This window comes from Zonotrichia albicollis, chromosome 7 (assembly GCF_047830755.1).
Source record: "Zonotrichia albicollis isolate bZonAlb1 chromosome 7, bZonAlb1.hap1, whole genome shotgun sequence".
Taxonomy (NCBI): Eukaryota; Metazoa; Chordata; class Aves; order Passeriformes; family Passerellidae; genus Zonotrichia; species Zonotrichia albicollis.
Genome location: NC_133825.1, coordinates 17,379,132 through 17,396,024, shown reverse-complemented (window position 1 = coordinate 17,396,024; position 16,893 = coordinate 17,379,132). Strand labels below are relative to the sequence as shown.

At 49.6% G+C, this 16,893-nt stretch overlaps 1 protein-coding gene across 1 annotated transcript in view; it reads right to left on the bottom strand.

The window, feature by feature from the left end:
* Positions 1 to 35: 35 nt before the first annotated feature.
* Positions 36 to 16,893, bottom strand: part of HK1 (hexokinase 1) — a 38,520-nt gene continuing 21,662 nt past the window's right edge. Inside the window, exons 9-18 of the mRNA XM_074544448.1 lie at positions 15,164 to 15,397; positions 11,859 to 12,163; positions 10,812 to 10,960; positions 10,593 to 10,712; positions 9,647 to 9,742; positions 8,850 to 8,949; positions 6,594 to 6,777; positions 4,693 to 4,848; positions 3,808 to 4,041; positions 36 to 3,141 (exon numbers count right to left, since the gene is read on the bottom strand). Of these exons, the coding sequence (XP_074400549.1) occupies positions 2,997 to 3,141; positions 3,808 to 4,041; positions 4,693 to 4,848; positions 6,594 to 6,777; positions 8,850 to 8,949; positions 9,647 to 9,742; positions 10,593 to 10,712; positions 10,812 to 10,960; positions 11,859 to 12,163; positions 15,164 to 15,397 (1,723 nt within the window). The 3' untranslated portion in view covers positions 36 to 2,996. The remainder of the gene's footprint in view (positions 3,142 to 3,807; positions 4,042 to 4,692; positions 4,849 to 6,593; positions 6,778 to 8,849; positions 8,950 to 9,646; positions 9,743 to 10,592; positions 10,713 to 10,811; positions 10,961 to 11,858; positions 12,164 to 15,163; positions 15,398 to 16,893) is intronic.

The following is a 16,893-nucleotide window of genomic DNA, read 5'->3' as shown; positions in this document are numbered from 1 at the left end:
ATGGCAAAGGAATGAACAAAAAGCACAGAACGGGGTTCAGAAGTTCAGAAACACTTTATTTTGCCTTCTGCTATTTTCTTAAGAAAACAAAACAAAACAAGGTCTGCTTGTTTTAAAACTCATTCAAAAGGCTTCTGAGAGAACCCCAGAGGAGTAAGGAGCAGATGACATTACAACAGTGGTATGCAAATGGTCTTTTCCCCAGGAAATATAAGATTTTTGTGTTCATATTGCAGTAATTACAGCTTAACAGTTAAGAGGACTGTGATTTTATTCACCAAGCCTAAAAGCTTTAAGAAAGACATCTCAGTCATTGATTGTATAACATTGGAGACATTTCTTCAGACAGTCATAGCTTGTGATTCACTTGGAACAGTTTCCTAGGGGTAAGAAGTAGTCTGGAAATGGAAATCCCACCATGTCTCCCTTTGGAAAAGAACTGCCGTGTCTTACCAAGCACATCAACTATGGTCCACGGTAGGAAAAGTTAGAAACACAAACTCACTCCCTATTTGTTATGAGCTGGATCCAATAAACAAAACGACCTATGCCAGCATCTCCAAAATCCACAGTCACCCTGAGACCAAGTTTAAGTTCCACTTCTCCCTCACCCTGTATCCTGCTCTGAGCCTGGCCCTCGGGTGCCAAAGAGCTGCAGAGCCAGGTCCCAGGCACGGCTCACACCACCCCTACAGCACTGCCGGCGGCAGGCACAAGATCTGCAAACCTCCAAGCAATTCAAATGCAACGTGTCCCCTGCGCCCAAAAACCTTTCTCACCTTCTTCTGTCTCCTGTTTGGGGTCATAGCTGCACATCAAGGCTGTCAGAGACTATTCAGGCTGTAACATAAAACGCGTTATTGGAGAAGCACAGCTTTAGTGTACGCAAAAGGGGCTTTCATCCAGCACAGCTCCATCACCGGCTGTGCCAGCCAGGGCTGCAGAGCACCTGACAGCGGCGCTGAGCCAGCGTTAACCCTACACACACAGGGAGCTCACAGCCTGGTGACACAACACCGCCCTCAGCGCAGCACCCCAAGGCTTTCCTGCAGCACACATCCCCCTGCACAAGGCAGGGGCACCCAGGGGCCCCTAAGATTTGGGCGCTGTCAGCGCTGTGCCTCTGCTGAACTACGCTAGGAAACACGAGGCACGGGGACCTGTGTGAATCTGACCCCGAATGCCCGGGAATAAAAACACACACACAAAACACAGGCACCACTGGGATTAGGTTGCAGCTCTCCCTACACAATAGCTCTTCCCAAAGCACTAAGCCACCAGCCAACAGCACCTCTTCCAGAAAGAACCACTAAACACCAGTTAACGCACATCAAAAAAGTTTAATATTTTCACAAGTATCACGTAACACTAGTACCGGAGCTACTAGTGTGCAAAGTAAAAAGACCCTCTACCTTTGCAAAACCAGTTAGGCATGCAATTTTTCAGGTAGACACACACTTAAAGCTGCAATGACTGTTTGTGACTTACAGGTTACTTTACAACATTCACTCACAGTGCACCATAATGCATATTGAAATGTTATCGATAGGTAGGGGCAATCCAAATCTTAGGGAGTGGAACGAGAGCAGAGAAGAGCAGCCTGCAAATTTCCATCTACTTTCTGCAGGAAAAGGCAGCAGGGAAAACCATGTGGACATCTCAGATTCATTTTTGGTAGAAGAGTGGGAATTAAGGACTTAACTGTGTGGTCTCCCTCTTTGCAGAAAGTGGCGTGACTTACAAATGTTACTCAAGATGTACCTTCCTAGCTGCTTCTCAATTTAAGTGATGGAAATACAATAATGCAAATATAATAATGGCATTGACTGGACAGAGGACAGGGTACACCACGTGTAAATGATCTGCTGTTGCCTTCCTCCTTGGAATAAGCTGCACCCAATTTTGGCTTTTTGGGTTGTTTACGCACCCGGGTCCTCCAAGGCAAGATCAAAACACAACCTTCCCCTTCCTTTCTGCGCACTAACTCTGGCTGGGTGTCTGTGTTCCGAGTGGCTGCTGGACAGCATTACAGATTAAAGCTCTGTGTGGAAGCAAATACCCATTTAAGGCGAGAGACGGAAGCAGGCGCAGCCGGGGGACGCGGCTGCGCTGCAGGTTTGGTGCAAGGGCAGCTGCAGTGCCCCGACCTAGACTGACAAGAAGAGACAGGAACTGTTCTCTGTAAGAACCCTTTGACAGAAGAACACAGCACAGCCGTGTAGGGAGCACAGATCTATCGAATTGGCAGGGCTGGAGATTTGGATTACCCCAGTCACCGACCGCTCTTTAGGGATTTCTCGCCGAAACGTGACGGATTTCGCCCAGGAACACAACACTACTCACAGAAGCAATGGGGAATACCAGTGGAACCAGGTCTGTGGGACAAGGGTGTTTACTTTCACCATGACAGGAGGCATCAAGGAAGCAAGTAAGTCGCGGTGTCAAGTCCCACTACAGAGTTACGTGCGTGCACGGTGCCGACACACCAAAATGTTTTCACAACCGCTTGAGACGAAACAACAGCAGGTAGATAATGTAGGAGGGAACTGTTGCTTCCCCTTCACTTAAAAGCATCAACACCCAGGTCTGGTGGTCAGCGTGCTGGCAGTGTGCTTAACAGGGATGCTGCAAAGAACACGTTTGGTACGATGCAACGGGAGCTCTCAACGCACATCACTTGGGGGAAATTTCATCTCAGACAACAACTGATTTTTGACAACTGCAGAAATTATAGACTGGTTTTTTTTTCCATGACCTACAGATGGGGAAAGTACCGACAAGGTGAGTAAGAAACATGCAGATTGGGGTCCAGAAACAGGAGATATTATTAAGAGCACACATTCTATCTTGTATCCTATTTTTTTTTTTTATGTCATTAGTTGTAATATATTTTCCCCCGATAAAGCAGCGAGTTCTGAGTTTTTTACCAGTTCTGACTATGCCAGTCGCTGCTTTATGAGAAACACAAGACAGAATTGAGGCCAGGGCTGTGGAGTTCAGTTCTGCTCAGCCTCACGGAGCCTGCATCCCACAGCTGTGATGAGCGCTGCCCCTTTCCCGCTGCCGTCCTCCGACAGCAGGAAGGTCACGTCGCAGTTGGGCGCCAGCTCTTTGACTGTTTGGTGCATGATCCTCGAGAAGCTGGGAAAGCAAACAAGGGCAGTGGGTGAGGAAGGTCCTGCAGCAAGTGCAGAGCACTGCCACGGGCATTTGCGTCCCCTTTCATCAGGTTGAGAAGTAAAATGTTGGAAACCAGGGTGGATTTGAAGCCTGGGAGCAGTAGGAGTTAAAGGGAAAAAGCACTTTCATCCCAGCCCCACCTGTCTGTGTGAGGTTAACTGGGATCACTAATCCACAGCAAAGGGAAAAGAACAGACCACATAAGTCCTCTCCTTCCCACCCATCTCCTTCCATGCACACTAGTTCTCTTCTGCTCCTGCCCTCACCTGCATTGCTCTGCAGCATCTCTTCTCCACTGGGCACTAAACAGAAACATCCTCCAAAGAGGCACCAGGCATTTCAGCACTGCTCTGTCATTGCCTGTCCAGAGCCAAGAGATCCTTCCCTTGCTACACAGCGTCCAACTCACTCGGCAAGCTGTGTCCCCTTCAGTTTGTCACCACCCCAAGAATCTTTCACAAGCCATTCCTGATCCTCTCATTGCTCTTCAGAAAGCCCTGAGCCCCCTGATTCAGACATTTTTTCCCCTGGCTCTTATCCCAGCAAGTGAGAGAGTCCAGCTGGGAGCATCAGGAGGAAGGACGCACACGCAAGGCACAAAGAAAAGCTGAGAAGGCAAACACTCACTGTGGGTGGAGTTTGTAGAGAGTTCCATCCACACCAACCGTTATCTCCAGGCGCTCCAAGCCTCTGTTCTCCCTAATTTTATCTACAATGGCAGCCATTCCAGCCCCACAGAGCTGGGCTGCTCGCCTCGACACCGCCCCGCACACCGTCTTGACGATGATGCTGTCGTCGCAGGTGCTGTTGAGCCCCAGCTGCTGGAGGATGGTTCTCACCTGCAGCAGGGCTAACCTGTCACTGTGGGAGGACAACACTGTGTTACAGCTTTCCCTCAGTCATGCTATAAATCCCACAGCTCTGATGGTGCACCCACCCCAGGCAGCAGCCTCTCCTGACAGCACAAGTGACCCCAGGGAAGGCAAATTCAGTCACCCCTGCACTGTGCTGCACTGCAAGCAGCAACACAGGCTCCAAGTCCAGCTCTGCACTGCCTCCCATTCTCTTTTCTTGCCATAGGGCATTCTAGGAAAATATTTTTAACAATGACCTTGGGGTTTTTTTCCCCCATGAAGCATCAGAGATTGCTTTAAAATCCAGAGTCCGAGCAATAACAGCACAAAAGCCCCCAGTAAGCAGTGCTCACTCAGCTAGTGCTCATTCAATTCCACAGCTGCAGCTAAACACACACAAGGGGCCCAGGAAAATGCTTGATTTCCAAACAAGGAAATAAAATGATAACACAAGGGAACCCTTGACAGCCCTTCCTTTTAGAAGTGAGCATTGCTAGAAATTCAGTTGATACTGTAAGGAATCCTACTGCACACACACAGGCTGAAACCCAAATTGTCTCCAGAGAAGCAAGCAATGCTTTCCAGCTGTCCCTCCCATCCAGCAGTGTCACCAGATGAACACTACTACACTACTTCACCTCCCATGCAGTGCTCTTACCTCTCAATCTGAGAAAGGAACTTGGTTTCAAAGATATGCCTGGTCTTCAGTGTCTCTGAAATCTGGCCTCGGAACAGGAAACCCCGCTTGGTGAAGTCAATCAAAATATTGCGCACTATTTCCCCCAGGTACATCCCACTGATCATTTTCTCATACCTGCAAGGAAAGACAGCAGTCCAGCTCAGAGGGAGCCTGCCCACGTTTGCAAGGGCAGCATCATTATCAGCCAGGTGTCCTGTGCACAGAGGGCTGCAGGTACCAGGGCCAAGCATCACTCCTGGGACACTCCTTATCCTGTCTGCAGGTGGAAGAGATTTCCTCTCTCTAGCCTGAGGCAAGACTGCAAGTGGGAAACTTGGGTCCTGTGTGCAGAGCTGGGGGCTGAGAGGGGTTCAAGACAGCTTGGTTCTTCCCTCAGGTTTTGGGACAACCGGTTGGCCTATTGGAAACCAGGTGCTTGAATTAACTGAAGAGCATAAACTAACTCTGGACCACCAGATTGCCAACTTGCAGGTCAGTGGTCTTGTAAACAGGCTGGACATGGTTTTTCCCATCCTTGATCTTGCACAGGACTCCCTTAAAAACACTGCATTTGCAGTGACTGTACCTTGTGGTTTCCCAGCAATTTTGCTGCATGGAGCCACTCAGCTTTTTCTGTTTGGAGGTCTCAGCCGTGTTTTGCTCTCTGACCCCTCCTGGTTTTAATGGAGCATTTTGGGGTCTGTAAATTGTGTCCCTACCAACAAGAACTGAACAGCCCAATTTCCTGAGAAGGGCATTCAGTGATGCATCCTTTATTTCACCTCCTGAAGCTGCACAGCAGGGTCTGTGCCCTGGCCTGAGCAGAGCCCAGCACGCCATCCTGCTGGAAGCAGGCCACGCAGTCCATTTAATACCCTGAGCTCTCTCAAGCTTGTACCCAGCAAGTGTCCTCCTTCCTGAGTGCCTGACTATCTCTGGAATAAATTATTCCCCTGGCAGTCTCCAGTACTGCCTTTGGCTGCTTACTCCATGCCAACTCTGCTGCTGCACCAGGCTCGCTCCACGTCTGCCCCTCTGGGTCTGTCTGAGCCTCAGCTTCTAAAGAGCTTCCCGTGGGACTTGCCAGCTTGTCTGTATTCCTCAGGCTTTTGTGGGCAGATTTACTCTAGTCACAAAATCTTTTTAAAAGCTCCTGGCATCAAAGCACTGCTGCAAAGAAATGATGGAAGTTTGTAGTCCTAGCAAGCAACAGTCTCAGCCCAGTTTTAGCAGCGCTGGGTACTGGGTTCACCTCCTTGTCAAGTTTTTCTTGAAGAGGACGGGGAAGCACTTGCCCAAACAAAGCTGAGCCCCAAAAAGGGACCAAACTCCAGAAGCAAGAAAGGCAGGCCTTCTAACATGACCTATCCCAGAAAACTGTCTATCCCAGACCCTCTAACATGACCTATCCCATGCAGAAAATTGTCTGAAATAAGAGCTGGCTGCAACTGCTTGAGAGCTCCTGACTGCTTTACAGTGAGCAGCTCCAAGCTTTAACCATGCCAGCTGGTGTAAGTTCAGGATTGCCATAGGCACAGCCCTCTACTAAGAGCTTAGCTAAAACAGATTAACCTGAGACCCAGAGTAAAAGAATCACTAGCAATCTTATCCCTCTGTACAGCACAGGATGAGAAAAAGGGTCTCTTCATGATTTCAAGACTTTTGAAGTCCTCACCAAAAGCCCTGCTGTGGAGTCCCATGGCAGCAAATAAGCATTGTCCAGGAAAAGCACAGAAAGGGGAGATCCCATAGGATAGCAGGACTGCAGTCATTTTCCACTCTCAACCTCTCCTTTCTCAGCTGGTACAAACCCAGTTGTGTCTCAAAAGCACTTAGGGCAGCCTGGCTAACAGGCCCAGCACCCATTTGTGCTGCAGTACCTCTGCTTGCCAGCATTCAGGGAGAAGTCATCCACTGCTTTGTCATAGATTGTCCTGATGTCGTCCAGGCAGCCGTTGTCCCCGAAGGCTCCCCACTCTGTGTTCACACACATCCTGCCCTGCTCACCATCCACCATCTCGATGTTCCTCATCTCCTCCATGTAACAGGCATTGCTGCCCGTTCCTGAAACAAACACACACTCAGGTTATCTTGGGTTGCAACAAAACAACTCTAAAGCCACATCTGACAAACCTTCTGGGGGATCTTGAATGTGTTTTTTCTGAAGGAAGTAGTTGAATCATCATTTGAAACATCATAAAAAAACCCCAAACCCTTACTCTTCAGCAGCCCTAAACTGAAGGAGAACATGACTCCTGTGGTGCATTGTTCAGGGTGGCTCAGAGAGGAGCTCACCCAGGCCACTGCAGGGAGGAAGAGCAGGGCAGCACTTTCAGCACACAAAACCTCACATGCTTCTGAGCCCAACACTTCAGCTAGATTTGGCAACTGGGAACACCTTCCACAAAGCATACACACCCACAGAATTCAGGGGAAGATATGCTGAACTGGAAACCTCAGCGAGTTCTGAGGCAGCAGGGGTTTTACCAGCTGATTGCTTGGGGGATTTTCTGATTTTAATTGCTCATTTTCTCCACCAGGAAGGTTACTTCCATGTTGAGATGAAGCCATATCTGATATTTCTTCATAGAGGATCCTAAGGAGTGTGGTAAAGTGCTCCATGTACACACAGGTCTTTAGGGAGGAAAGCTTTATTAGTAAAGAGAGGCTTTAGCTGCTACCAGGGCAAAAGTTCTCTTGAAGTCACTTAAACTCTCATTAAATCCTGCACCCCAGATGATACACCAGTTGCTACAGCATGTCTGTTTTCCTTTGCCACGTTTTCAGGGAATTACATCAACACAGCCTGAGCTAAAATAGATCCTCCCACAGCACTCCCCTGCTGCAGGAGAGCCGAGCCCCAGCACAGGGTTTGGCAGGGGGAATGTCTGGGTGTGCAGGAGCAAACCAGACCAAGCCCAGTGCAGATTGCCACCAGTGGCCAGGCTCCCTGGGGTGCTGTGAGCCAGGCAGGGCAGAGGGAGCTCTCTCATTGCCATTATCCCAGAGGTGGCCAGGTGCTGTGACACCCTGCCCTGCACACAGACACGCTGGCTGCACAGCAGGCCTGCAGAGGACAGTCCCCAGGGAGGTGTGAGCACCCCAAGGACACGCTGTCCTTCCTGCACACAGCCACCACGGAGCTGCTCAGGCACGGCCTCCTACCCACACTGCACCCTGCTGACTCATCCTGGAGGCTTTCCAGCTGTCTGCAGGAAAAACTGGCGGGGGGTTTATTTTCCAAGCCACCTCCCAACTGAGAGCACTCCTAAAGCTTGCAGGTGCCTTGTCCCCTTCCTTCCCATTCCTCTGGAGAGCTCTGGGAATCCACACTGCCCCATGACTCAGGCTGCCCAAGCATGGCATTTGCAAAGGCAGCAGCCCATGGAATTCCTTCAGCTGCCTCACTGCTGGGAAGGGAGCTGTGTGTCACTGTGCCCAGGCTGGCACAGCTCTCCAGCACATGCCATCTGGGAATTGTGGTTGCACTCTGCAGCTTTATTCTGAGAGACCACTTGTCACCCTGATTTTTTAGGATTTTCTAAGCGTTCTGATGTTTGCATTCTTGTAACAAATTTTTTCACATACTTTTTGTAAATAACTTACAGTTTTGCATTCTTTTATAGAAGAGGAAAAATTTGATAGACTGTTGGTTTGTCCAGTGTCATTGGAGAGGTGGCACTGTCACCCTCCAACCCACTGTCACTTTTGAAAATCCATAAATGCTAGAGTCAGAAAATAAACTTCCCTTTTTTCACCTTGAAAACAGCAGTGTGTTTCATGTTATTTCATGTCCTATATTGACAAGCACTGGCTTGGAGAAAGCTGTGGGCCACCAGAGCACCCAGCAGGGACACTCTGACAGGCTAAACTAACAGGAGCTGCTGAGGCTCCCTGAGCCCATATCTGCTCTCCTCCTGTGCCTTTATCAGATAAAACATGCAGGATTTATTGTGCATCACAGCCTCTGCTCATCTGGACCGACTGTGGACAGAACTAAGCTGGCTGTTGAATTTTGCTCTCTTTTACTCCTAGAAATCCTAGCTTTGTTTTGAGTTAACCACAAGGATGCCTCCATGAGAAAACAGGCAGATGTGTGGATGTGCTGTTTGATAAAAAGCAGCTCTAACACGTACCCACAATGAGCCCAATTTCACAGTTTGGATCTTCATAAGCACAAGTCATCATCGTGCCCACTGTGTCATTCACCACAGCCACCACATCCAAGTCAAATTCCTTTGGGAGAGAGAAAACAGCAGTGAGAAAATAGCAGTGAGTCCCTCCCACCAAAGGGGATGATGTAGTGAAAACAACTGAAATCACCAGCCTCATTTCACACATGCAAAAACAGGAACCTAATGTACCAGCAGGCAGCCAAGGTATGTGCTCTACCTGTCTTCAGAATGAAATTTATCCCTGGCTTAAGTATGTTTAAGCACATATCTTTTACATGGGCACATGGTATAAGAATTCACTATCTCAGCAATTGTGTAGCAATTCCAGGAACAACGCTTTTAAGACTTCCTTTTCACTGGCGGATAAAATCTGTGCAAAATTAACACCTTTCTCAGGCTGTTTTTCTTCCCTTCCTGGAAAGTTTTGGCTAAAGTGGTTGAGGCTTTTTCAAGATCAAGAAGAGGAGGAGAAAACTGTCCTTTAGGGTGCACAGAGGTGCATTCCTACAGTCACCATTTCAAAAACTCCTTTCTCCATGCATGTGGAAATTGCCACAGAGGTTGAAAGAAGCCTTGAAAGTTCTGGCAAATGTGGAAAGTCAGAAACCTCTGGGGGAAAATAATCTTCTGTGCAAGACAGGAGGCACAGCCCCTGTCTGCAAGGCACACAGATCCTGTGAGAGGGAGCCAGCCTGACCCACAAGGTCTGTCAAGTCTGGAGAGGAGCAGAATGAGGAAAAAAGAGAAAGAAAAATCACCTCTCTTCTTTTAATTCCTTCCCTAAGTAAATATACCACATCTTCTCCCTCACAGTCTGTAGCTTTGAAGCCTTTTGTCCAATTGAGAAGGATACCCTATAAAGCAAGAAAAGAGGTTATCAAGTTGTTAGGACTCAGAAGTTATTCTGTACACTTAATATCTCAAATACCCAAACTCTTCTGTAAAGCATCACTTTAATGTTATGTTTTACAGAAGAGTTTCTGTGAAAAAGAATATCTCCTCAGTATGTTGAATTTGCATCTGAAACAACTAATTGTGATTGGGCTCTACATTTCCAGAGCAATGCAACAAACTAAAAAAAATTAAAATAAAAAAGGAGGAGACAGGAACAACAAACTCAAAAACCCAAAGAAGTGTTACAGAAAATAGGCCTTTTTTAAAAGAAACCCCAGCTAAGCACACAGGAAACTATTAACAGCTGCAGAGGCTGGTGCAAGGATGTGGCAGTGAAGAAACTGAACACAGAAGTGTAAAGTCCATTTGTCAGGGGTGTGCTGCAGGCCACACTGTCACCCTTAGGGTGACACAGCCCATGGATTCTGGTGCAACCACTCCATCCAGTGAGACAAGATCATCTGGGAGCAGGCACTGGCAGCAGGGATGGACTTTTGCTTACTGCTTGCAGAACCAGGGGAGTGTCACAGACCAGCAGGTTTACACAGATGGAAAAAACATAATGCCCTAAAAAAGGGCTATGACCACCATGGAAAATTTAAATGCTCTTATCTTGCACAGCCACGGGCAGCATTTGCACTACCACCCTTAAAGGGACTATTTATAGGAGCAGCTGTACTGGTCAGGGTCAGCACAGGAACCTTCCCCTTGTGTGACCTTCCTGTAAATGTCACGTGGGTGACATGAAGGCACAGAAACCAGGTCTGGCATGAGCACAGAAGCAGATTGAAGAGATACTAAGGAACTTACAGCATCCAGACTGGTCTGCTTGCAGGGGAAGGAAAAGGTGAAGCCAAGAGGAAGACGTGCTCCTTTTATCCCCATATAATCCAGGAAGTCAGAAATGCAGGTAACGATGTGATCAAACAGCTTTGAAGAGAAAAGTCATAATATTTGAAGTTGCACATGTTATGTGCTCTTAAGGAGTTATTTAAAAAGCAGCAGTGCAGCCAAGAAAAACACAAATACCTCTTCTCCTGTTCCCTGCATCACCTCTATGGGAATGGCATAGATCTTGTTGTGCATCTCCACTGTTCTCCTTTTACCACTGCGGATTTTCACCAGCAAAACTCTAAAGTTTGTCCCTCCGAGGTCAAGTGCCAGAAAGTCTCCATTCTCTGTAAAAGAGTATGTGTGCATATTTGAAGAACCATAAGTAACATCTGAAGAAATGCTTCTCTCAAAGTATTTTAATAGAAAATCCCCTAGAAACTCAATTGGGAAGATCTTCATCAAAGGAGGACTTCAGATGCTGCTCTGAATTTTTGTTTTCCTTTAAATACACAAGGGGAAAAGGACTCACACAACTGTTCCTGGAGAGAGAGCTGAAATTTGGCCAGCCACCCTGAAATGCAAAGCACCCAAGGAATGGGTACTTTGGGTTTGGGTTTATGATCCCAGTGTGACAGCGTTCACAGGGGTTTTGGGATTGAGGGAAGAGACGAGGATCTGACTCCATGGTTCAGAAGGCTGATTTATTATTTTATTATATATATTACATTAAAACTATACTAAAAGAATAGAAGAAAGGTTTCCATCAGAAGGCTAGCTAAGAATAGAACAGGAAGGAATGATAACAAAGGTTTGTGGCTCAGCTCTCTGTATGAGCCAGCTGACTGTGATTGACCATTAATTAGAAACAACCACATGAGCCCAATCCCAGATGCACCTGTTGCATTCCACAGCAGCAGATAACCATTGTTTACATTTTGTTCCTGAGGCCTCTCAGCTTCTCAGGAGGAAAAATCCTAAGGAAAGGGTTTTCCATAAAAGATGTCTGCGACATCCCAGCTGTGGTTTCCCCCCTCAAGCTGTGACTCTGCTTGCACCCTGAGGCAAGGACACAGCATCAGGCTGCCAGCAGCCAGCACAGGGGCCAGCACTGAGATCTCCTCCTTTGCACAGCTCAGGCTCCTCTTTGCTTGCACCAGATCTGCTCAGCTTTGCCAAACCCCACACTGGGATTTGGGGCTGTAACCAAGTCATCATCCCCACTGCACCGAGGGCGCACTCTACCTGTCCCGTCCGGCGTGCTGCGCACAAAAGTGGGCAGCATCTTCACTTTGGCCGTGTCGTGAGTCTTCTTCTTCAGCCCCGCCTCCATCTCCGCCCTCATCCTCTTCTTCACCTGCAGCAGCTGCTCGTGGGTGAGCTTGAACTCGGCCAGGGTCTCGTCGATGAGGCGGTGCTGCTCGGCCAGCCGGTACGCCACGGCCGTCACCATGGCCGCGCCCTTGCCGCTGCCGCTCTCCGACAGCAGGAACCGCACCTCCGAGTCGGGCACCAGGCGCCGCGTGGTCTTGTGCAAGCGCCGGGCGTACCTGAGGGCAGGGGAGGGGAGGGGAGGCTGCAGGGCCGGCCTCGGCACTGCCAGGCCCTAAATCGGAGCTGCATTCCCCCAGGAACAGCACTGCCCAGGCCCTGAATCTGTGCTGCATCCCCCTCAGAATCTGCACTACCCAGGCCCTGAATCTGCACTGCCCAGGCCCTAAATCTGTGCTGCATTCCCCTCAGAATCTGCACTGCCCAGGCCCTAAATCTGCACTGCCCAGGCCCTAAATCTGCACTGCCCAGGCCCTGAATCTGCACTGCATCCCCCTCAGAATCTGCACTGCCCAGGCCCTAAATCTGCACTGCCCAGGCCCTAAATCTGCACTGCATCCCCCCATAATCTGCACTGCCCAGGCCCTGAATCTGCACTGCATCCCCCCCGGAATCTGCACTGCCAGGCCCTAAATCTGCACTGCCCAGGCCCTAAATCTGTGCTGCAGCCCCCCCAGAATGGGCACTCCCCAGGCCCTAATTCTGCACTGCCCAGGCCCTAAGTCTGCACTGCATCCCCCCAGAATCTGTGCTGCATCCCCTCCAGAATCTGCACTGCCCAGGTCCTAAATCTGCACTGCATCCCCCTCAGAATCTGCACTGCATCCCCCCAGAATCTGTGCTGCATCCCCTCCAGAATCTGCACTGCATCCCCCTCAGAATCTGCACTGCTGCCCCACCAAAATCTGTGCTGCATCCCCCCTCAAAATCCCAAAATCTGCACTGCCCAGTCCCAAAATCTGCACTGCCCTTCCCTACAAAACCTGCGGTGCCACCCCCCAAAATCTTCACTGCCCTTCCCCCCAAAAATCTGTGCTGCCCTTCCCACCAAAATCTGTGCCGCCAACACCAACCCAAGGCAAGGGGAGTGAGCAAACTCACCATGCTCTAACTACAGCCTCTCAAGTAGGAAAACTGCCAGGGAAGTGCAGTTCTTCCCTACTTCTCCTTCCTCTTGAATTTCTAATTTCTTCCTCCCTCCTTCCTCCCAAATTTCTAAGAAAAGCCACCAAAAAGCAGGGGAGAGCATCAGTCTCATCCCCTGGACCCAATCCTGGATGGAGAAACTCCCTGCCTGCAATGCTGCCCCAATTCCCTCTGCTGGGGTCCTCTCCTGAACTCACTGGTTTAGATGGTGAGGGAAACAGTTAAGAAACCAAAATTGTCCATGTTCATTATCTTAACAATCCCCAGACCTTGCCCAAGCTGGAAAAGCTAGTCAGAACAGCACTCTTGGAAAGTTTTTTGTTCTATGGCTTTCTTTAACACAGGAAAATAACTTTTTCAACAAACAATGAGAAACTGAAAATGAAACATTAGGCATACTTTTCCTTTCAGAGGTTTCCCCATGAACATAATTTTCTGATTTCTACATAAATCTATACAGCTAAAGTGTAATTTTCTAGATGGGGAAAATAGGACAAAAAAGGACGTTTTTTAAAAGCCACAGAAATCTAAGCACTATTTTTTCCTCTCCCTGGTTTCCAAGTGTATCTTCAGAAAAGACTGGCAAAAATAGGGTTAGGAATGGGAACTGAACTGGAAATGGAGGTGAAGGTGAATTAATGCAGGTCTCCTCACAGCCCAATCAATGGGCACAAAGTAGTATTTTATACAAAAAACTCTCCTCTCCTCCCAAGAGGTCTCTTGGTGATACCTTAAGCTATCTCAGATGACTATTGTTTCCCTGACATTGCAGTACTCAGTCACTCAGGGGTTTTGCTTCTTTTCTTCACCTAAAAGACCTCTCTCCTTTCCAACAAGCTCCCCAGCTCAGACCTGGACCCTCGTGCCCACTGTTTGGGTTCATCATCTCACAGCCTGCCTGGGTGATGCCCTGGGACAACAGGCAAACCAGAGCCTGCCTGGGTGACCCTGGGACCACAGGCAAACCACAGCCTGCCTGGGTGATGCCCTGGGACAACAGGCAAACCAGAGCCTGCCTGGGTGACCCTGGGACCACAGGCAAACCACAGCCTGCCTGGGTGATGCCCTGGGACAACAGGCAAACCAGAGCCTGCCTGGGTGATACCCTGTGACAACAGGCAAACCAGAGACCCCTGGGTGACCCTGGGACAACAGGCAAACCAGAGACCCCTGGGTGATGCCCTGTGACCACAGGCAAACCAGAGACCCCTGGATGACCCTGGGACAACAGGCAAACCAGAGACTCCTGGGTGATGCCCTGGGACAACAGGCAAACCAGAGCCCACCTGGGTGATGCCCTGGGACCACAGGCAAACCAGAGACCCCTGGGTGATGCCCTGGGACAACAGACAAACCAGAGACCCCTGGGTGATGCTCTGGGACAACAGGCAAACCAGAGCCCATGTGGGTGATATCCTGGGACAACAGGCAAACACCAGAACCCACCTGGTGATTCCCTGTGACAACAGGCAAACACCAGAGCCCACCTGGGTGATGCCCTGGGACAACAGGCAAACACCAGAACCCACCTGGGTGATGCCCTGTGACCACAGGCAAACCAGAGCCCACCTGGGTGATGCCCTGGGACAACAGGCAAACCAGAGCCTGCCTGGGTGATATCCTGGGACCACAGGCAAACCACAGCCTGCCTGGGTGATGCCCTATGACAACAGGCAAACCAGAGACCCCCAAGTGATGCCCTGGGACAACAGGCAAACCAGAGCCTGCCTGGGTGTTGCCCTGGGACCACAGGCAAACCAGAGCCCACCTGGGTGATGCCCTGGGACAACAGGCAAACCAGAGACCGCTGGGTGATGCCCTGGGACAACAGGCAAACACCAGAACCCACCTGGGTGATGCCCTGGGACCACAGGCAAACCAGAGCCCATGTGGGTGATATCCTGGGACCACAGGCAAACCAGAGCCTGCCTGGATGACCCTGGGACCACAGGCAAACCACAGCCTGCCTGGGTGATGCCCTGTGACAACAGGCAAACCAGAGCCTGCCTGGGTGATGCCCTGTGACAACCCCTTTGCAAAGCAGAGCCCGTGGCAGGAGCAGGGGCACTCACTGTGGGTGCATCTTGTAGAGGGAGCCGTCCACGCCCACGGTGGTGCGCAGGCGGCCCACGCCCTTGTTGTCCCTCAGCTGGTTGAGGATGGCCCCCAGCGTGGAGGCCACCAGGTTGGCGGAGCGGAAGGACACGATGGTGCACACGTGCTGCACAGCGATGCAGTCCTCGGGGGACGGCTCCACCCCCAGCCTGGTCAGGATCTCTTTGGCTTTGTTCAGGCCTTCTTTGCTCCTGCAAAGCAAAGGGGACTCCTCAGGGGGTGTGTGCTGGGCTGCAGGACTGAGGGACCTCCAAACATGGGTGTCCCTGCCTGCCCGGGGTTTGAGAAAGTTAGAAAGAACATTTCTTAGAGATCGGCACTAGAACACTCCATGGGGATTGGAACATACATTCATTTACAGATGGAAAAGCTTTCCATTAAACTGTTCCCACTAAAACCTGTTTCCACCAAAGCCTGTTTCCTGGTGCAAACATGCCACCTACAAACACTGCAGGTACCAGGTACCACGTGCCACCTACAAACCATGCAATCCCAGGTACCACGGCAGCCGCACCATGGGGAGGACCTGGAGGAATTCAAGTGTTTTTCCATTACAGTGATGCTTGAAACTGCAAATGGCTTCTCTTGAGCATGAAGCAGCAGCCCCACAGTTCAGCACACCTAATCCCACACTCATGCCTTTGCATGCCTGGATAAATTAAGCCCAGTGTGAAAGACAAAACCCTAAGCAAAGGTTGCCTAAGCAATTTCATCCTAACGGGTCTCTTTTCAGGCTTTTACAACCCCACTGAATCTCTGCCTCTTACATTTTATTTTTCCTCATTAGCACCCAGCCTGAGAGCAAATCTTCTGGCCAAACTTCTCCTTGTCCAGCTCAGCCATTTCCCAGACAAAAATAAAATGGTATATATCTTGTCATCCCTAAGTGCACTCCATACATCTTTTTAAGGACTCTTCCATCTTGCTAGCAGCAGCTAGAAATTTGAAGCTGTACAGGCATGTACCCCCCACTTATAACCAAAGTGCCTCTTCAGGAAGTAAGGTGGGATTTCAAGGCAAATTTTTCCTCTTTGTTACTGAATTTCTCAATAATTGTTTTTCTCACTGCCATTCAACATTACTTTGGTCCACAACACAGACCTCTGTGGTTAAAACAAATTAAAAGCTAAAATTTAATGAAAAGCTGTTCAGACAACGTGGTCTGCAGGGAGAGGAGTAAACTGTGGCAGGAGGAACAGGCATTGTAGAAGTTACTGGCTGTTCTCTCGGAGTCGTACTTGCCATTTCAAAAAGAAAATCCAGCCCAATGACTATGGTACCAACTATCCCAGTGATGTGAATTTTAAAAACACAGGGGGGAAGAGCCTGTGAGTACTGAGCAAAGGGGTGATGACACTCTAAGAAACCAACTGGCACATAGCTCAGAGGTCACCGTGCAGCACCCGGCCCTGCCTACGAGACTGAATGCTCTGCCTTGTCACACTTGTTTTCCTCCTGCCCAGCAATCCCAGGGATACAGCAAGGAGCAGCACAAGCATTTGCTAGGAGGCACTAAGCCAGCTCACTGCCATGTTTAGCTGCAGGGGAGCAGCTCTGTGAGCAGTGAGAGAGGTACTGCAGCTCGTACCCTGAAAGCTGCGTGGACTGGCAGACTTTAGAGTTCCTCCCAACACAGAAGAAGGGAGAAATCTCGGGGAGGAGGGCACAGACTGTCTGCTGGGGGTCC